The sequence below is a fragment of the Lampetra fluviatilis genome, chromosome 12, assembly GCF_964198595.1.
Source record: "Lampetra fluviatilis chromosome 12, kcLamFluv1.1, whole genome shotgun sequence".
NCBI classification, from domain to species: domain Eukaryota; kingdom Metazoa; phylum Chordata; class Hyperoartia; order Petromyzontiformes; family Petromyzontidae; genus Lampetra; species Lampetra fluviatilis.
The window spans coordinates 10437976-10459783 of record NC_136286.1 but is presented as its reverse complement, the minus strand read 5'-3'; the positions used below and the strand labels follow the sequence as shown (position 1 = coordinate 10459783).

Here is a 21808-nt window from a genome sequence, read left to right as displayed (position 1 = left end):
TATCGTGTCAGGTGGCTGCCGTTATGTATAATAATGACATTGCACACATGACGACATGTAGACAATACTTTTTTGTATCAATTCCCCGCTTGGAAGAGAGCCCTCAGCATTCCGCACCTCCGATGGGCACGGTTGGGCTACGTACGGCGCGAAAGAAGTTCAACACAGCGTGCTGTTTGGGTCATTTAGGGGCTTATACTGGTAGGAACCTCCTGGTTACACCAGCCCACAGGGGACTATTGTGTCCATCGTGCAGGGAGGGGCTGGGTGGGGAGTGGAGGGCCTGGGTGGTGAGGGGAGGGTGGGGAGTGGAGGGGCTGGGTGGTGAGGGGAGGGTGGGGAGGGGCTGGGTGGGGAGGGTGGGGAGGGGCTGGGTGGGAAGGGTGGGGCTGGGTGGGGGGTGGGAGGGGTGGGGCTGGGTGGGGAGAGGCTGGTCACCCCGTGGTGCCCTTATAAAACGCAACATTTAACCTACTCACGCCGGCTCTCACAGTCGGGCATATTTGCGGAATACACCACGCCGCCGTTGACCCTGGCCATTGACCGAGCAACCCAACGTTACTGCCAGCTCCCTCCGCAGGAATGTGTTTTGACCGTACTTCGAACCATGCTGGTCAATGTGGGGTTGACAAATGGGGAGAACAGAACGTGAGAATCACGGTCCAAAAACAACAGCGTCACACAGCGCCTGCGAGAACATGGCCTACATTGGTGATCACCCATCCACGCACAATCCCGGCTAAGCTATTGTTTATCTTCGGAGATCGGGCACATTCCATGGTGAATTAGTCATAGGGCTTGTTTTGATACAAAGTACTGTATATATTCTTCGCAGTTGCCAGCCTTTTTATATAAAGTGTGTTCGTTTGCGAGATCCGGATTGATTACATGGGTCCAGACCAAGCGAAAATGTCACAGCTATCGCCGCCTGCAACTTGCAAGGTTATTTACTTCAACCCGTTTCCTCGGATACAACAGCCGTGCGACGTCAACATACACAGCTGGTCTGGTCACTCAGGCCATTTCCTTTGATCCCATGATGCTATTTAGGTGACTTAGCATGGTGCACGAAGAAGCACGCATTGTTAGAGTATTGATGTTGATCAGGTAAGGGGGGAGATGTAGGCTCTTGAGTCAATAATACATGTTTAAAATGAACACGAAAACAAATGTTGCTTTACAAAATGAATATCAGAGTTATGTTTTTGTTTGCATTATGACTGCAGGTATTGTGGTCTATGCAAACATGACTCTTGGTAAAAAAAAGGTGTCAGTTTTGTTGCCAGATAAAAGGGTAAAAAAAAACAATTATCTTACAAAATGAAGTTGGGAAAAACAGCTTGGGTAATAAACTACTTGCCAAACGAGTGTCTCCACCTGTTAGTGGGGGAAAAAAATCAGACGTGAACAAAATGGTTCCTAACTTCATCATGAAAAACATCACAGTATTTATGTCACGACTCTCGATTCCTACCATTAGATATGAATCAGTTCACTAATAATTGGGGGGGATGACGAAAACAACAGATTTTCGACCTGTTCAAACATTTTATACCCTGTATGAAGATTGTGTGGTAATATACGAACATGCCGATATTGCAAAAAACACACCTAACATGGGAGCCTTGGCCTCTGTCCAATTTTTGTATATAACATCAATGCCAGTCAAGGGTGTGGGATGAATCCACACCCACGCGCAGTTGGTTTAAGACCCCATCATAAATAACCCACTCACCTCATTGCAAGAGGGCAATAACCTCCACAATAAAACGAATATTTAGTTTTCACGTATCACGGTAAGCTCGGAGGTTTTAGTCGATATGGGGAGGTACCACAATAGAGGTCTGCTTATATACGGTATATATATGGACTGTATATGCGTGGGATAATTTAGCACAGCCCACTTCTCGGGAGTTAAACATGTGCTTATTCAGCAAATAATCCTATATTAAATATTTTTTTAAGAAAACTCCAGTTTTCTGTAAAGATGTGAACGTTCCATTTAAACGTCAGAACATCTATACATTTGCCTTCGGACATGACAATTATTTTGAAATGGTCAATAAAGGGGGGTGTTTTTATCTTCCTTAAAAACATTAATATAAACTAGCCAATGTTCTTATTTAATAACAAAGTGCTGAGGACTTGGGAGACCCAAGGCATTTCCCCAATTGTTCCGACTGCACTGCAAGTGGCGATAGCACCACCGTGTGGAGGCTGCTAGCAGCTGGGTGTGAAATGTCAAACGTGGCGCTGTAACCAAAGCTGCTCCTACGTTGACGGACGATCATGCATTGTGGATTGTTGCGCTAGCGGGGGCTTGGTGCACTGAATGCGATTTAGGCACAACACAATATACACTCGTGACCCTTTAAGCCTTAAGTAATGTCACATGGACTTTGAAGATCGGCCGGTGCACACAGCATGGACGCACACACACACAGGTTCTCCATCAGCTTGGTGTCATTAACACCACCACGCTAAGACAGTCTGCAAATAACACTGTTCAAATTTACTGTATCGGAATAAGGGTGTGCGATTCTATTTTAACACTGGATTTGTGTAGAATGTGTGCAGTTAAAAAGGTGTTTCAAGCACAGAACTGTATCGATTCCAAGAGGTCGTACGCTGCTCTCAGCAACCACTCCCAACATTTAGTGGGTCCAGATTTGCACACACCCTTTTCAACTTCACCCTGCATGACACGTTTATATATATAAACAAATCAAGTGCCAACTGTTATTTCGTAAGGCAATCAATACCAAATCATAACATTCATTTGCCCTCAAGTTTTATGAATGGATTTTGATCACTGCCATAATGCGATTGGTTTTACGGTTGTTTTTTCTCAAAGGGTTCACGGAAAAGTGCTCGTTTGAAAATGTGACCTTGTCAGCAAAACATTAAAAGCTATGGGGATACAAATGTAAAACGTCACAGTTGCCTACGTATGGTGCGAAGGAAGTTCAAACATCCATACAGGACACACTCAATGACAGTACTCAGTGCAGAAAAAGCACCCTTTACTCACCTGCTTCAAACAGCTCAGTATTCACCACTCACCAGGGCTGCCCAGCATACAGTGCCCATACATGAAACGCAACCAAACAAGTCTCATTTTACTGTTTCACCTCATAGTAACGTACTGTTTAGGCCCTTATATCTTCAGTGATCAGTAAACTATTGAGGCTGTCACAGCGATTCCCAAAATCACAAGAAATATAAGGCCCTAGACATGCACCTCATGGTCTACACAAACATCACCGTAATTTCATTTCTTCACCTTAATCTTACAAGCTAGATTATTTACGAGGTGAAATAAAACGTTTAAAAAAACTATTTAAAAAATGGTAATTCACAAGGTGGATGCATTACACAATTGGTAATTTGGCAACACCTTGTCGATGGACCTGCATGTAAAATTATAAATGAATCAACCATTCTTATAGCTGCTATTAAATACCTTACTATATGGAGGTTTTTGTGCAGTTGCTATCCACTCACTCCTGCTCACACAAATATTGAATAGCCGAGTTAATATCCCACACTGCGCTCAATACAAATTTAACGCAACACATGCCAACAGAATTCATCTGACCATTCGCCATGCCATTAAAAAAACGTAATGCTTACACTTCTCCAAAATTATTTTGTAAGATGCTCATCTTTACACCAAGTAAGCATTTGAAACATGTTACTGGAAATGTTAAGTGCTAAATATAAGATCGTGGATTGCTGAATTTGCCATAATTAGACAGAGCAGTTATTTTGATTGTCATAGTGACAATTTGCTGTGCAAGTCTCGTTTCTATAACACATAAGTACAGGGTTCCCACACATCAAGTACTTAAGTGCATCCACATTGCAATCAGAACTAATGTATTGAGGAAGATTTCATACCAAACACCAGATATTAACCACTGCAAGTACCAACTCTGCGGTTTGAATTCCTGAAGACTTTTTGCTTATGGCAATTCAATGACAATTCATTTTTCACTCACTCGGGTACATTCAGCTACATCTTGGCACTCAAATTATATATCGCACGGTAATACATTAAAAGGAACGTTAAATATAACTTTAAATACAATGTTCTCATCTTTCGTATAGTATTTTACATGAAACCAAAGCAAAATTAATAACACATCTGCTGCATACCTGTGTTCCAATGAATACAAGCTCATATCCATCTGTCAGTTGGTAATAGTTGTTTACTAGGCACAACTTATGAACAAACCAAGGTCCAAGACTTACTGCATGCCGATGTATACAAAACGTCATGCAAGTGTTAGGGTAAACCATCCAAGCACGATTTTATTCATTAGCATTCATACACACAGCAGCATAATAGGCATAGTTTCCAGAAATCACCGCAGTTTGGTTTTTCTCTTTTTTCGTATTTTTAACTATGAAAACTGTTTAATCTGTGCCGTGTTCAACTTGAGACATAGCCACTTGTGTTCGCGGGAAATTAAAAGAACATACAATCCTCCTCCATTACAGCTATATACACGAGTTACAGTGCCGCTAGGAATATAAAAACAAAAAAGATGGAAGATGCATACTTGTGACAATATACAGTAGAGTGTCATAGCAGAAATATTACCAATTACTGAATGAAAACAAAGGTTCACTAGTAACAACCATAACACAGGCAGGCTGAATTAACTCTTTGGTAACATAACCTTCAACTTTCGTCTTAAATAATAGAACGGTGGTTGGAAAATTTTCCAATTGCAATTTGACATTTTTAATGGGCTTAGACTGAAAATGCACTTTGTTGCGTTCTAGTAATTACTGTTTTAAGTACCATTGCTCTCCTAATTTTTGTTTTACGTGTAAACTATTTTTGTAGTCTCAAGTTGGAGATTATGAACCTTGTACAATGACCAATCAAGAAATGAAACTTCAGACATCACCACCCCACATAAGCATGCAATAAGTAAATTAAATTTATTTTATTAAGTCAAAAAAATACCAAACTTTTGCCTTTTGTAACAAAACAAGTTAACAAGTCGGGAGATCGTGTGATTCAAATAAAGTTCATTTTTAGAGAAAGAAGCTACTTTCAAAACAAAACACAGCAACCTGGGAAGGAATAATGCAACATATGAAACCGGTTTAGTGCTGAAAAAGTTAAAACGACTTCCATTGGCATTGTGCAGCTTATCAAGCTGATCAATGAAGAAAAAGTGCCATAATTTAAGAAAAATAACGTTAATAAACTCTGCCTTTTCCATAGCCATCGCTGCTATGATTAGGTCGCAAGTGTGGTGATTTGGTTTAATTACTAGTGAACCTTACCGATCCCCAGCGAGAGTATTTTTTTTCCATTAACCGACCGTCACTGACAGATACAGCAGAGGGGGCATGTACGGCGTGGGGTGGCACACTGAGCGCCATCAAAGAGGCGGCGGGGGAGGCTCCTTCACAGCCCGGTGGTCTGCCAGGCTCAGCCCGTCGAGGGCTGGAATCTCACTGGCTGGGCGGCTCCCTGTGGAGGCCTCCCGCACAGGAAAGAAATGCGCAGCCGCGGAGGGCACATCGCTGGCCGTGAGGTCGCGTGGGAAAGGGGTGAAGGAGGTGGCGCCACCGAAGAGCGATTGCTCAAGCCACGGAAAGGCTCCACCACCCATGAGGAAACTGTGCTGCTGCTGCTGCTGCTGCTCTCCTCCGCCCTTGTCATCATCGTGCTCGACGTCCGCAACGCGCAGCAGCGATGAGAGCAAAAGCTCTTGTGTAAACAAGCTATGATCAGCACGCTCGCACTCCAGGGCCTGCTGCTCTACGTCGCACAGCTGACCCTCGTTTAACCTGCATCCCACACGCAAACACACATTTCACATTTAAGTTATTGCAAGCAGAATATGGGGAATAGAAAAAAATAATTGCACGTGTGACTAATACTACACATCACGATATTAATGTGAGTGTTTGCCTGCTAAGGCAGTGGTGCTTTTACACAAATTGTAAAAAAAAAATGTCAACCCAGAACAGACCTGTCAAGAAGAAAAGGTGAGTTTGCTGCCCCTGATTGCCCACTCTCTCCATTGTTGTTGTTATTTGCAACAGACTGCTGCTGAACCAGGCTTGCACCGTGAGCTGCGGCTGAGTTGTTGTTCTGCCGGGCTTGGCTACGCGCTTCTCCGCCCTGCTGCTGTTGCTGCTGCTGTTGCTGCTGGTGGCGTGCTGCCTGGGCTTGCTGTCGCTCCAGCTGCAGTTGCATGTGGATCTGCTGCAGCTGTGAGGCCATCGAGCCGGCAGGGTTGAGCGCACCACCTGCCACGCGACGCACGCCTGACAGCTGGGATAGCAGCTCTGTGACCGTACAGAGAACAGACAGTGTCATGCGGAACACACTGCACACAACTCTTAACGAAACCCATTGTTGTCACCTACAACTATTAGGATAGGCCCCTCCCCATTTCAAACCTTGCACTCGACAATCCTTTCCAATCATCAAACTTGTGCATTCAAATCCGAATAAAATAATGAATTATCACAAGCAACTGAGGATGTTTTGAAAGCAATGTACTCATGAATGTTACGGAAAAAATATGCACAATAAATGCAATTATGCCCAGATGACAAGGGGGAGAGACCCGTTCTTAATTAATTGAATCCACTTGTACACTTACAGGATCAGCAGTGAGCGATGAAAACATTAGAGCATTTAAAATCTATGTCAGATTCAGAGCTTTCCATCTTGTAACAACATATCCTTGTAGCGTAATAACACTTAGTTATTAATCGCTAAATGCTGAATACAATGAAGTCTACAGCTGCAAGTATACATTGTATATATTGGTTTTATTACATCTAATACTAAATATTATCTTTTAGGTTATTTATCCATCCTTAGGAATGTCCAGTTATTAAATGTAAAAATTTACTTTGTGCATATGGACAAACTGACCAAGAGAGCATGTACACGCAAACTCAAATATAACCTGTACGTATGGCCAAACAAGTCCAGTGTCACGCGTTTACACAATGTCACAAACATAGAAAGCCCAGATATAGCCCGCAGCCTGTAACTCTTCACGCAAGTATATATGGAGGGCAGCTGCAACGTAAAGCTCAAAGTCCTTATACAGCACTTAAAAATGTTATATCACCTTTAAAGTATCCCCTAAGATGTACATACACACCTCTGATATTCCTCAATAAGACAGATGTTTAGTTTAACACTAAATAGAAAACACTTTTTACAGTACTGTATCCTTTGCCACCACACTGAAATATCTATGGGTCTCCACACCCACCACGCCATGCTACCTGTAAACCACTCTTCCAAAGACTACAAAGGCCTGAACAGTTTTACTGTTAAATGCTGGTAACGGTAGGGGATCCGATGCGTCTAACAATGCGTCCCTCATAATTGAGTTTGCTCCTGTGCGAGTGGGAAACTTTGTGCCATGGCAGGCACCAGGTCCTTTGCAACCGTGGTATACCATGGAGTGGAAACAGATCAGGGAAGAAGTGCAGAAGAGTACCTGCAAGTCGTAGTGATGTATTGAGGTAGCAAGAAGAGAAGCACATGTTCCCAAACAATTACAAAGCCTAGGGCTTTAAGACGATGACCATGTTTAACATGTAGGCTTTTGCGACCAATATTATGCATAATAAATGTTTTGTTGTTGTTACATCGTGTAAATGAGTCATTAAACCCTTACTAATTGGATGATCGCGTGGTGGTGGTAGGTTTAATGCAACACATTCACGCGTTCTAACCCCCCCAAAAAATACATAACGAAGACCATGGGGGCGCCTCTGACGTGTGCGCTATCGTGCTACCTGCTATGGGATCCATTGCCTCGCGGGCGCTGGGAGAGTAGGATCCCTGCGAGGCCGAGGAGCTGGAGAGGCCCCCCCCACCCGTCGAGTTCCCTGTAAAGTGCATATTGGAGCGGCGCACGCGCGTCACGCCGATTCCCCTGCCCGGGTGCAGCACTCGACGCATGTGCCGGATGCCACTCGAGTCGTCGTGAGAGAAGTGTCAAGGATTCAAAAACCAAGAGGCATCGAAAGACGATTTTCATATGACTGTACATACCTTATGTAGAGTCTCTAAAAGTATAGTTCAGTTTCATGCCTGGCTGGTTATAGCAATTTTGACATTTTTGGGGAGATTGCCTGCAAGCAAGAATTAATCAATCAGTGCATTCTACGACATTGTGTGCCAAACAGATGTTGGACACGTGCCGAACATCATTTCACTTGGGTAATGGACGAATGCATTACAACTATGCCGTTTCATATCCAATAAAGCAAATGTACAAACTCATTAGATCAAAAACAAGTCGACATCTAGAAAATAAATTGTGAACCTAGAGCAACAGCCTATGATGGGTGCCCTATTGCTGGGAAAGCATAAATGAACCAAAAATAGTCAAGCAAAAGGAGCATTCATTGTGCAGCCTCCATCCCAGCTCGCAAGAGCCAGCTTTCATAAAATTGAACTATTTTCTTTAAAATTTCAATATTTCACCCCATAAACGTTATTTTTATGCCATCTTGGAAAATAAATATTTAATGCGTGCTTTTGTGGAAACAGTAATTTCAAATAAACTATATGTCTATTAATACAAATCTGAAATTAAATCACTAAAGTAATTTCGACAAAAAAACCTTTCAATCCACCCCTAAGCCAAAACACAAGTGTTTGCAGAAGTATACAAAAACATTCGGAATTGTCAACTCTACAAACAACATATTTGGCAAGCCAAAGTGACTTGATTGCAAAACTTTAAAGAAATAAAATCAACATTGTGCTATAAGTTGTAGCAGAATACAGAACCGACTTCGTTGTTAGTCCTAAAAGATGTCCAATTTTAGGTCAATGCTAATTCATACGGTAAAAAACATAATTAACAATTAAGGAGGGTAGGACTATAATAAAATTGTCATAGGAAAGAAAAAAACAATCAAAGAAGTTCAACAAAACATACATAAACGTGATGATACACCCCAAACAGAGAGCAACTTCAACCAAAAGGATATGATGTCTCGCGGAGTTCTGTGTTCGACTGTAAGGTGTGCGGCAAGGTCATCCGTCACGTGATTGGGATCTCCTCCGGGTAACGCCGCACACACTGGGCAAACCTGCGTGATGACATTACACAGGCTGACCGACACCCTCACCCAAATGTCAGGGCGCATCAGACTGATAATAGTAATTAACAACCGTTTGACTGCTCATTACGCATCATAGGAGGGGCACTGTTACGCTTTGAAAAGCAGTCTGCTCATGATGATCTAAAAACTGCAACATGAGCTTTCAGAAGCACTTCGGCAGCCATCTGGACCGCTCTTCCTCCCGATATTAGGAAGCAACTGAAGCTATGCACTTTTAAATAATCGAGATTGAAAACGAATTTATTTAGAACTTTTTGTTTGCTTGTTGTCCTTCCGCCGCACCTCCAATTAGCACGGTTGGCTACGTATGGTGCGAAAGGTCAACATACATACATCTGCAGGCTACAACTTTAGCATACTGCTTGAAATAAATGTGTACATAATTTAGGTATTAAAAAAAACTTTCCACAGACTGTCAGTGGTTCCTAAGTAAAGCATTCGTTGTACAGTTACATGATTCACATTTCAACAAGGACAATTTAATGTACATATTGATACAATTTGGAAGAAATTTCAAACTCTGAAACATTCTGAATCACACTGAATCACTCATTCTCCTGGTAATGGGTCATATGCTGCCAGAGGTAGAATGAGTTTAAATTTTCAGAAGAAGTGTACATGTCAAATTAACTTGGTAAGACTTATGAGCATAAAGTATGGTCAAATCATCTGGTAGTTACACAAGCTATGATGGTTAACTGGACTTTTGAAACCTATCAAAATTGTAAATGCCAGCTGTTACAAACACATTGTAAATAAGTTAACAAACGTTAATATAAAGAATACAAAAAAATACAGCACGTGCAATTCTACAACATCAAGCTTTTTGCGCTGTCACAAATTAGATTTTTCAGAAAGGCCTGGATGAAGTCGATAATCAGAAGATATTTGTACCCAGCAAGAGAAGGAATGACTGTAAATGGATATATTTTGTGCAAGGCACACCATGCATAGATGGACATTAAAGCGTACACATCTGTGGTTAAACACCAAGAAACGTATTCTTTGGGTCTTTCGGTAGTCGCGTGGATGGGTTAAAATTTATTTTTTAAAATGAACAAAAACGTATTGCAAATTTAATGCTGGATTGGAAAAATAACACACTGCATATCTATTTACATAAAACCTATTTCTTGGTAGATACATAAACTCATTACTATCTACGGCCCTTTGGTCAATCCACTAAGGGCCTCCCCACTCAGTGCGGCTCGTGGGGGTTATTGAACCACACCTCACCACGCTGCTGTGTGTGGATTGGGGGACAGCAAGGAGCACAAGCATGGGAGCTGCCTACAATTCAGCTGTGCTGATAATCATGAAAACCTGTCGTGCATGGTGGTCCATCCATCCAAGGTGATCAATCCATCCAGGCTAAACCCTAGTTAGCTTCCAAGCACTTATCAGATTGGGCACAATTTGGGTAATTTGATCACTCACTAGCCTAAATCTTTATTTCAAGGTCGGGCAAAGGTGGTCCTGTAGCAGTACACATTCAAGTCACAAAAATTAAACATGCAACCAATGTCAAATCATATTTTATATTTAAAAAACGACAGTGTGCTTGGCACGTACCACCTCAGTGGAGGCCTCTGCGTGCTCTGATGTGACGTGCTCTTGAAGAGTGGCCTCCGTGAGACCCATCTTCCCACAGTAAGGACACGTAAATGACTGGGGCTGCTCAGCAGTGAGTGCCTCGCCACCGTAATACAGATCTGCAGCACGCACACACAACGCATGTAAATGAGAAACTGTATAATAGGAAAAACGCACCTCGACTCCAATTAGCAAATGCATTTACATCACACATGCCGCATGCTGAATTCTCAACGCACGTGATGCTTACAGCTTACTGTTTGGAATACAAATCATATGAATGTAGTGAAAGTTAAATCTCAATATATCTGAACCCAACTGACCGACTTGTTCATAACGTATTGTGTGATGTTGCAGTGGTGTGCTAGCACAATTAACAAAAACTCAACATTCATAAATAACACTGACTTACAAACAATCGACTTATGAACTTTTAGAGATACTAACAAACCTGTCATATGTCAAGAACCAGTGGCATCTACATCTGCAGAACATGAAGATCCAGTGGTGTCTACATCTACAGGAGATTCTACAACTTTTAAACCCATTCCCCTTGTTTGGTGTACACGCCATACAACATGTCTGGAATCGACAGGACTAAAGTTGGACTTACAAACAGACCTCTGGAACCTAACTCATTCATAAGTAGAGGAGTTCCTGTAATCGGCAACGTTCTACGCAACGGTTCTTCATAGCACACAAAACTTCGAAGGGCCATTGCCCAAAACGCTATTGATTATATATTTAGTTATTTAAATTAGTGTTCTTGATTAATGTGTTCAGTTTTTATTTGAATATTTTTATTCATGGATGCACCTCCAAACTTATTTGCTCATTGTTTTACTTTTTCAATATAATTTATCAGTGTCCATGGAAGGCTACGTACGGTGTGAAAGAGGTTCAACACACATACATGCATGTCATAGCAATACATTCATATACGCATTTGGTACATATTCTGATACAATTAATGGACAGTTTAGTTTTACCAAGACAACACTGCCATCTGGTGGTTCGTTCAATACTTAAACGTGGATTTAAGGCTGATTTTTTTTTATCCTCTCCAGAAGATACATCTAGTACCGTATTTTCCCACATAACCCACATATGCAAATACCCGGCAAAATAGCGCTTTGTGTAAAACAAATTTCAGATAGCCCGCACCTCTATATACCCCGCAGGGTCTTGTTTTGTTTGTAAAAAGTGGTATACCCCACGGGCTATATACGGGAAAATACGGTACTGTACCAAGTATGTGTTTGTATGGCTCAAGTAAAAAAAAATTTACACCTCAGGATGTGTGATTTTGAAATGCACCATTAACTACAGATAGTAACTGAAATCATCAATTTTAATTCATAGCCAATATTGTAAGTTTGAGAAAGCATCCAAAATGTCACAACAAAAACCCATCAACTACTATTCATATAACAAATTAACATAGTAATTATGGTAAATAAAATCAACTGAACAGCTCAGCTCCCTGAAGCTCATTACAAAGATTCTGTGCTGGACAGCATAAACACCAAAATCACATCAAGGTCACATGTAGAAAGTCTGAGAACACTTAACAGCATCTGGATTCAGTGACCATTAGAAACATGAGAAACAAGGTCAGAGAGTGTTTTGTGGGTGCCACCAGTACCATGCCTTATTTATTAGGACGCTAATATAGTACAACTGCTCAATTATAACACAAGTCCAATATGTAAACTTCATCCAAATAGTGAAACCAACAAATGAGACTAAGAGTAGTGACAGACAACAGTGCAGGATTCACCAAAAAATAAGTAAAGTGTAGTCCGTGAAATAGAAACATACAATTTAAAAATACTTTCACAACATTTTATGCATGCAAAAACAGACTGGAGATGAGATGGTCTATACTAGGACTGACTTATTGTGGGTGTTTAACATCACCGTTATTAATACCACAGCATTTATATGTTTTGATTGTGAATTTAAGAAAAAAATATTGCTACTTCAGTCAATATTTTGACAAGTAAAATTTTGCAAAGCAATTGTATCAGCAATGTTGATTATAAAATGCAACAGAATCCAGTAATAATGCTAAATGAGAGACGCTGCCAAATTGTCATTGCAATGACCAGATGGCAGAGTAACAAATTCACTACACTGAAAACAATGTGACTGAAATATGCATCAAGTAAAATTTAAATAACTGGCTTGGTCATAACTACAGTACATCACAAATTAAGTAAAAAAAGACACTGTCCCTTCCCTGGGCCTGACATGTGATTTTTTACTCTGAGAGAATATATTCATTTTCATCAGGTGCTTGTCATTGGGATTTTAACCAATGATCCGCGTGGGTATAATAACCATAGTAAATATGCGCCGTCTCCTTCACAGTGCAAGTTAAAGTTCCCAGACGTCCTTCACAACAGCAGACCACTGTGTGCCAGCGTCAAGGTTCAACATTTGAACCTTATAGTGGGACCCCGGGGTCCCATAAGCCCCCGGCTCTTGCATAAACTGCGTTGCAACGTCATTTTATGTCTGTTGAAGGCAAACGATACGGCAATCTATTCCTCTCGACAAGCTCTACACAATGCGCTAATTAAAGTTTTGTTCATGACTACGGACATTTTGGCGACGGGTGCTTGGTGAAAAACGAGAGGATTGATTTCTGGTGGGTCGCGGCGTTTATGTGCGCGGTGGGATGGAGTCGCCAAAAATAAATTGCGATTTTGACTTCCGTGTATACGGGACCCCGAGGTCCCGCCATAAGGTTCATTTTTACAAATTCTAAAATTATCCACAAATTATGCACTTGGGATTATACATAGCAATTATTGCCCCCATCTGGCAGATTAATGCCCTAGGTTACTCTTACAAATGAGCGACTATCCTGATCTCTCGACCTCCCACCTGGTTAACCAGAATACACTTGAACTTGAGTCAGTACACCAATCATGTGACCATCTTTCATTAAACTGGAGCACACGTAGGGTGAGATTACGCCCATCAAAAATTAATATTCATTTACTCGCCATAACGCATTAACGCACTCGGCAAACACAAGGAATAATCTCAATGTTAGCATGCTGGCTTGAATTACCATGAGGTAAATTAGAACAAGCCTAGAGCCACCTTACAAGCACATGCTTACAGAGATGTGCCAGGACATGATGATCTAGTCATGTATCATGCAAGATGCCCCAACTTAAAATAGATGATTGGAATAAAGTGCTACTGGTCGTACAGTACACGTTAAATAATCAAAAGCCTACATAAGAAACAAATATTCAATCAATAACCATCAATATTTAAAATGTCAACAATATCTGAAAAGCACAAGCTTGTCTACAATGAGCCGAAATTCCCACCAATAAGCACATTTGTGAACTGTAAAGTATATTGTTTAAAATGTAACCCTGATTCAATGAAGTACTGTTTTAACACTAACAATAGCGATGCTGCTTTTACCGAAATCCTTTCTAATATAAGGAAGATAATGGATAAGATTACGCTTGAGACACATGTTATTCATACTGAATCTTAAGAACTTTAAACATGGTCGGTTCAGACTTGGGAAATTTGCAGCAACCCACAAGTACATGCTTCTCAGCAATTGCTAACAGTGACGAGTGATGCCTAAATTGGTCCTGGTCCCCCTCAACCCCCTTCACCAATTGGCACTGCCCATCATGATGAATTATGCTCAAACAACACCTCAGCTCAACAGTGTTAGAAAAGCTTTCATTCACAGTGGATTAACCAAGAGCTGTAAATATTACTGTATTTAAAATGTATAAACCTTTGCCAATCCACTCGCGGATGAAGGCCTCCCCATGCGTGCAAATGAATGCTAGTAATTTATTTTTTCTCAGGTTTCTGTTTTACAGGACGAGTGAGCATTGTTATTGCAGAGGAGATAAGATAGAGTAGAAACTAAAAATCACAAATATGTATGCTGCATGATCATGATTAGAGAGCATCTCTTTAAAATAAAATGTTCGCCTATTTGTTTCTGTTATAAGTCAGTGTGTTAATTTCAAATGTGGTTGTTTAATTTGTATTAAAACAATTCTATGGGCCAACAGTTTTCCTGTGCAAATATTTGCAATAAACAAGTTGAATGCAGTCTAGTGTAGGATAATACTGTATGTTGATAAATGTCCAAAATGTATATTTTCTTAAGATCGCCTGAACCATTTTTTGCTTTGTCTATGTCACCACCAATATAAATGGGTACATTACAGTTTGTAAATCAGTAGGTCACTCCTTCCAGGATCTAGCAATCATGGAACGGCAGGGCAAATACCCTCTGGAGGGGCTCTCGTGAGCTCCTTCAAGTGTACACTCTTCTGACAACTGTGGCATGAACAAGCAATTGCAGTTTCACCTTTACCTGCTTATGTCCTCTGAATAGCGCAATATTTACATATTAACTGGCAAAAAATCAAATTTACGTGTTACACATTCACAATGCTACAAAACAATCGCACAAATTTCAGCCGTAATAAAAAAATTCCACTGTCTTGCATTATAAACAACAGTCCCTTATTTTGTCAATGGGAGCGCTCGGCAAAACCTCCAAGATGTGGCCTTACCAAAGTCGACACGTGTGAGGATACACTGCATGGGATGGTCCGCGGCGTGCCTGGACGTGGTAGCGCCGCTCTCGTAGCACGAAGCGCACAGGTCGTAGTCGTAGCAAATTAGACACTTGTATCGCCTTCCGCGGAAGTTACCTTTCATGCATGCGTCGCAGCTTACACCTGTACGTACACAGAGAAAACATGTTAACAACCTGACACCCACATTCACAAAAGCTTGTAACACATTCCTGCGGAGGGAGCTGGTAAGAAGGAACGTTGGGTTGCCCGACTATGAGGGCGGGCACAAGCCGGCGTGAGTAGGTTAAACGTTGAGTTTTATAAGGGCACCATGGGGTGACCAGCCCCTCCCCACCCAGCCCCACCCTCCTCACCCAGCCCATGTGGGCTGGTGTAACCAAGAGGTTCCTACCAGTATGAAGGTCCAATATGCAATCAATTGATTGTGAAAATCAGTATTATAAACCATCCAGTTAACTAATATTAACAAATGGATACATTTTGAGTGGCAAACATAATAAATGAAAGTCATTAAAAAATTACACAATTATTGACTTAAGTGGTGGCATTGTTGTTAAATATATATAGGGGTACATACATTTTTTAAGCCATATAAGCACGCATTAAATCATCACAAGAGATCTCAATTTCATTAAACATTTCACATCCACTTAGCTATAACCACAAAATTATCTGCAGAAAAGTCAAATTTGTAAAACAGCAATATTTTTGTATGTGTTATGGTACCTAATTTCCATTTTGGGCTCCCCTTAAAGGCGGGGGATAGCTTGAACCTTGTGAAAATGATATTCTTATTGGTGATCTCCTACATATGCAGTAACCTATGAGTTTAGTTAATTTTTTTTTCAAAACTTTGTTATTACAACACTTTCATCCTTCGTAGACCACTAGATAAGAATACTATGAAAGTTTAGGCCTTTACCCTGTGCAGGCAGCAGGTAATATTCAAAAGTGGCTGTATAGTTAAATGGTCATGAATTGCAAAAATGCAAAACATTATTCCTGCCTAAAGGCTTTAATATCTGAAGAACATTCTGGAAATTTAATTAAACAAAAAACCTAACCACAAACAGCCAAAAGGCTGCAGTACATGAACCAACACCGGGCTGGCAGAACCTCAAACAACTGATTTAAGTGGACCTTGACATTTTATGTTGGGACAATTTTTATTTTAGAACATTTTTGTCACACACCATTTTCCACACATCTGTGTAATATTCCTGGACACCAGTAAAGGCCCTGCTCCACTAAATGTGAAAGTAGATTCACCGTCAAAAACCCATAACCATCACATGGGGATCGTTCCACCTGCTTAGCTAAAAAGTGAAGGCTTTTTTATCTCATAAATCCTGCATCAGTATACTACATAAATCAATAGTATAGCTAACACTGAGTATTCCCATGACTAGAACACATCCGTTGTAAGGTGATTTCAGGCATGCGCAGTTGCATGTGCGCAATACAGTCATTGGACATGGCGGACGGGAGCCATCTATTAAAACCTGTGGTGGCACAGATTACTGAGGTAAATTCAAGTTCGCATTTTGTCTAAGATACCGCAGAATGTTTTCACTATTTTAATTAACTTCACGCTTTTACAGAGCTTCCTTACACAAATGCTGCATGAAATTCACACCTACTTATGTGGAATAGCAGCAGTGAAACAACTATTGCCACCCATGTCACCATGTGACAAAAAGTGCACTCCGGCACCATCTGCCCCTGGAGTCCATCAACGCTACTAATAAGATATTTCTTCACAAGTTAGAGTGATCGTCACATCTGCATCGGGGAAACTATATCTTTGTTGCATTCCAGGAACTGTGTGTAAAATGTTAGGGTAATTGTACGTGAACTCACACAACTTGCCAATGAACATTAGTGCTTGCACTGCAACCCTTTGGTCCTCATGTAAATACATTTTATCAAAATTAAATTGGGAACATATTTTAAGCTAAAGCACTGAGTGTTTTTCATTAACCACACTCATTGCATTTCTGGATAAAAGCCTATCAATTATGACTGCATTACCTAAGAGTCTATGCAGCTGCAATCCATCCCACTCCTAGACATCTACACTACAATGCTCTATCTTTTCATTACACATTTCTTTTTTGCTTGCACTTCCACAGCACCCCTTATCTAACTGCTTAATCCACAAATTGCTACTATTTGCAGTCATAATTAATAAACTTAACTTCTTAGTTTTTCAAACATTTGTGGATGTATTCCGAGAATATTACTAAACAGCTTTAAAACAGCTACACTATGCATACTTTACAAAAAGTAATCCATCACAGCTGGAAGCGATATGAAGGAATAATATATTATTATCTTTGTGTATAAATCACTCCAGTATGCACATCAGTAATTGTTTATATTCACCATGACATTAAAAAAGCAAAATGTATTACTTTTGATGCCTAAATATAATACAGCTGGTTAAATGAAGCAAATAAAAGTCTCCTGCATAACTCAAAATGACATAAAATAAAGTTGCATACAAGCCCTCAAACATTTCTGTACACCTACCACAAATCATGCGTTTTAAAATGTATATACATTGACATATAATTTCCCTAATGCTCCTTTGATTATGAAGCCCGACATAAACTTAATTAAGATATAACAAAAACACCTCAACCAACTAAGATTAAGCAAACTAATATCTACACTCGCAATTCCGAATGACAGGGCTTGGTGACATTTTCATTTTTCCATACATAAAATCTCAATGGTGGAAACTGAAATTTGTGGATTGTAATTCTCATTAAAAGCCTTCAAATGACACTATTTTAAATATAAGGTAACTAATGTATTAATTATAGGGCAGTTTAAAGCTACGTATGAACTTACAACAGTTTCAAACAAAGCAGTCCAAATAACCTGTCTCGTATCCCTGCAATTCGCAAAACCGTCACGCACTTGATTGTAATATTTTGGCGATAAAGTAAGTCTCTCCTTTTACCAACATAGAAATATACAACCAAAGGTCGAATTATGATACTATATAAAATATCACTGTACAATTGACCCAAAAAATGTTTTCACAAAAAATACTTGGGACACCACTTACACAAAAAGCCTTCCTCTGAATGAATGCATTTTGTAGCCCTTTGCTTTATGAGAATGTTGGCTTAGCACGCCAAAAATATTTAAATTACATTTTTTCATCATCACCATCATCAATCATTGCCTACCCTCACTGTTTGCCCCACCATAACCGACTGGTCACATTGAAGTATACTGTCGAGGCGATATCCGACAAAAAAAACTTGCCAGGGAATAAAACTCGGGTCATTTGAATTGCGAATGCAGCCTCTACACAAATACAGCTTAATATTGTGCAAATAAATTCTGTATTTATATATATATGGAGAAAATAAAAGAAAACATCGGTTTAGCTTCAGGACAATTCGACAATATAACGTGCTATAAATAGGACATTACAAGCCTGTATAGTAAATATGTTTCGAATCATTTGGGTTCCTGATTTTCTCTCTTGCTTCTCGAACCAAATACTTCCTGGTATTAATGCTAAACGTCTGGTGCTCTCTATAAACAATTACGGTACATCCAGTGCTACTATTTACAAAGGTGTGTTATGTCCATGTGTACACACACCTCCAAACAAATACCTGTCAATCCTGCATTAATTAAAACAGTCACCAAGCACTTCATACGGTAATTACAATTTTAAGAGTAAGCAAGATATATTTGCACTTGACCTCATATAAATACTATAAAACGTACAACTCTGCACTGAAATGGTGGTCTTTCACCGGTGACTTAACAATATTTAATAAAATAGCAGTAATTCAACATATCCCACTTTGTACCACGCGCATAACGGCACAGTGGCAAAACAGCAAGAACTTGTGACATGCGCAGTGATCTAACCACCCCCCACCCCTCTTCCAAGACAAACCGACATGTGAGCACACGTAAAAGATTACTTACATTACTATGCCCATCACATTCTTGCCAATGAAAATACTTACGAGATAAGTTAATACTCAAGGGACCGCCGTCCCTTGAGGATTAACCAACCGACGCAGGAAACCCCCTTTTTACCGAATCTATGCAGGAGATGCAAAGCATCACTCGAGATGTGCACTTGAGGCCATGATAAATTGCCCAAACCCTCGGTAATCATGCGTCAATCAAATAAATAAGTGTACGGTAGATACTGCAATTGATTCGACATCAAAAGCCACGGCGCTGTGCGCTAGTGTTTACGACACTGGGAGGGGACGATCTGCAGTGCAGTCCGGCAGACACAAATCGCCCTCTCCGACCACCTCTGAACTCTTGCCGTATTTCGATGAAGCCACCATTAAGAACGCTATCTTTTTTCAGCTTCCATTTCACGAGGCCGTAATTGGTACGTTAATACGTACGGTCAGGCTTTGCCAAGTCCTCAGGCTTTTCAAGAGGTGCCTGCGATTGGGATATTTGACGTATTCCTTTTTTAGGGAGCGTTTGCAAAGAAGCCCTTACACGTCTCACGTCAGGTTTGGCCATCGCATATGAGGCAGTCTGAGGATCATATTCACGTAACAGTAGGCGTAGTAATAATAAACCTTAGCCATCACGTGACACCAACACGAGCCTCACCGAACAGGCCCGAATGATTTGACATGTTGAGATGCAAGAGCATCGACCACGGTCATCACCGCTTTGGATCAAACACCTCGCATACGGTGGCGATGTAGGAGGCGGCGGGTCAACATCGCCACCGGTGTTCACAGTGACGCGGCAGCTTGGTGGAGTGGTGGGAGGACGTGCAAAGGAGAAGAGGGAGAGGAATCAGCGATGGGGTTAATGAGGTTAAGGGAAAGAAAAAAAAGGATGAAAAGAGAACGTGAATGAAGAGCAGGTTGACAACGAAGATTAAAGGTTGAAGGAAGCGGGCTTCCAAAAATCAACATGATACGATGACAATGAAAATACGCACAAGGTAATTACAAACACGATCAAGTAGTCCGAGGTTTACAACAATAAGAGCAGTCCAAGTCATCGAGGATGACGCGAGGCCTCTGCCTCGCGCCGGAGAGGGAGGGGGCCACTCGTTACCGACAACCGCCTCTCCCTGCTCACGACAACACATCGCCACCCTCCACCCCCCCACCCACACTGGTTGTCACCGACAATTCCGTGGTCCCCCCTTGCACGAGGGGTCCCGCACGGGGTTCCCGGCCTGGGCCTCGGGCTCCTCCCGCAGCCTCTGCGAGGCTCAGGCGAGGAGAAAGAGGAGGGGGGGGGTGGTGGTGGTGGGGGCGCCCCGCCATCTTGGGCCGCCCCACCGCCTCTCACCTTCATGGCGAGACATCCTCGGCAGCCGTGGGCCCCGGGGCCGTCGCGGAGGCTTCGTAACGCGCTTAGCCGGCGACTCGAAGGTGTCATGAAGGAAGCCGGGGCTCGCCGGCGCCGTCCCTCTCGCCGCCCCCGAAGGCCGCCGATCCGCCGCCCTTTCTCCGCCGCTTCTCTCTCCTCCTCCTTCTCCACGGACCAGCCAAGCGACTCTGACGTCACCGCTACCGACATCCAGCGCGCGGACGCCGGAAGTCGGCAAGGGTTTGGGGGGTGGGGATGCCGGAAGTAGAGAGAGGGGTGTGAAAGGGGGTGTGGCCAGAGAAAGAAAACGAAGAGGTGGGGGAGGTGGGAGTCACCACCGGAAGAGATGGCGGGGATGGGCCGGAAGTAGAGAGGGGGGTTTGTGAAAGGGGGTGTGGCCAGGGAAAGAAAACGAAGAGGTGGGGAGTCACCACCGGAAGAGATGGTGGGGGGGGGAGCGGAAGTAGAGAGGGGGGTTTGTGAATGGGGGTGTGGCCAGGGAAATAAAACGAAACGGTGGAAGTCACCACCGGAAGAGATGGTGGGGGTGCCGGAAGTAGAGAGGGGGGGGGGTTGTGTGAAGGGGGGTGTGGCCAGGGAAATAAAACGAAGAGGTGGGGAGTCACCACCGGAAGAGATGGTGGGGGGGGGCGCTACCGGATGTTAGTTGGGAGTGAGCGCGCGGCAGGATCCACCGGAAGTTATAGAGGGGCGAGGGTGGGGGGCGAAAGGAGGGGGAGGGGCGAGTTGGGGAGGGGTCCTCCGGAGCGACTTTGGGGGGTTGTCCACGCAGATCGCCTGATTCAGTAATTTTCAGCACGTGTCAATACGTTTCCTGTCTTTTTTGTTGTCGCGTAAAGTATTATCACGTTCGCATTTTCGAGTCGTTGGTGTCATCCCTGGTCGCGGGTTTTCAATTAAAGTCGAGCTTTAGAAACCTCACTGGTAATAGACCACAGCTTTTGTCTGACGCATTGTCTCGCAGGATGATCGGGTTTCAATGCAAATTCAACGTCAGCTACGTCTAAGACGATACACACGTGTGGACGTACATGAACCACGTTTATTATCTGATGCCGTCAATTAATTCGAGCACTGGCTTATACCATGTGCTGGCACGTCTACATACAGTACAG

The 21808-nt window shown here is 42.1% G+C and overlaps 1 protein-coding gene across 1 annotated transcript; it reads right to left on the bottom strand.

The window, feature by feature from the left end:
* Window positions 1-3010: 3010 nt before the first annotated feature.
* KCMF1 (potassium channel modulatory factor 1) lies at window positions 3011-20874 on the bottom strand. The gene is made up of 7 exons (XM_078861620.1): window positions 20652-20874; window positions 15309-15476; window positions 10711-10850; window positions 9005-9105; window positions 7798-7988; window positions 6000-6318; window positions 3011-5814 (listed from the first exon to the last, which is right to left on the bottom strand). Exons 1-7 carry the CDS (start codon window positions 20665-20667, stop codon window positions 5403-5405), a joined length of 1347 nt encoding a protein of 448 aa, XP_078717746.1. The 5' UTR covers window positions 20668-20874; the 3' UTR covers window positions 3011-5402.
* Between the last annotated feature and the right edge of the window lie 934 nt (window positions 20875-21808).

What these genes read in the sequence shown, in the direction of transcription:
- KCMF1 (XM_078861620.1), bottom strand. An exon ending in CAGAGGCCTCCACTGAGGTG is followed by an intron (nt 9,106 to 10,710) that starts GTACGTGCCAAG and finishes GTCATCACGCAG; the next exon opens with GTTTGCCCAGTGTGTGCGGC. An exon ending in GGCAATGGATCCCATAGCAG is followed by an intron (nt 6,319 to 7,797) that starts GTAGCACGATAG and finishes GTACGGTCACAG; the next exon opens with AGCTGCTATCCCAGCTGTCA.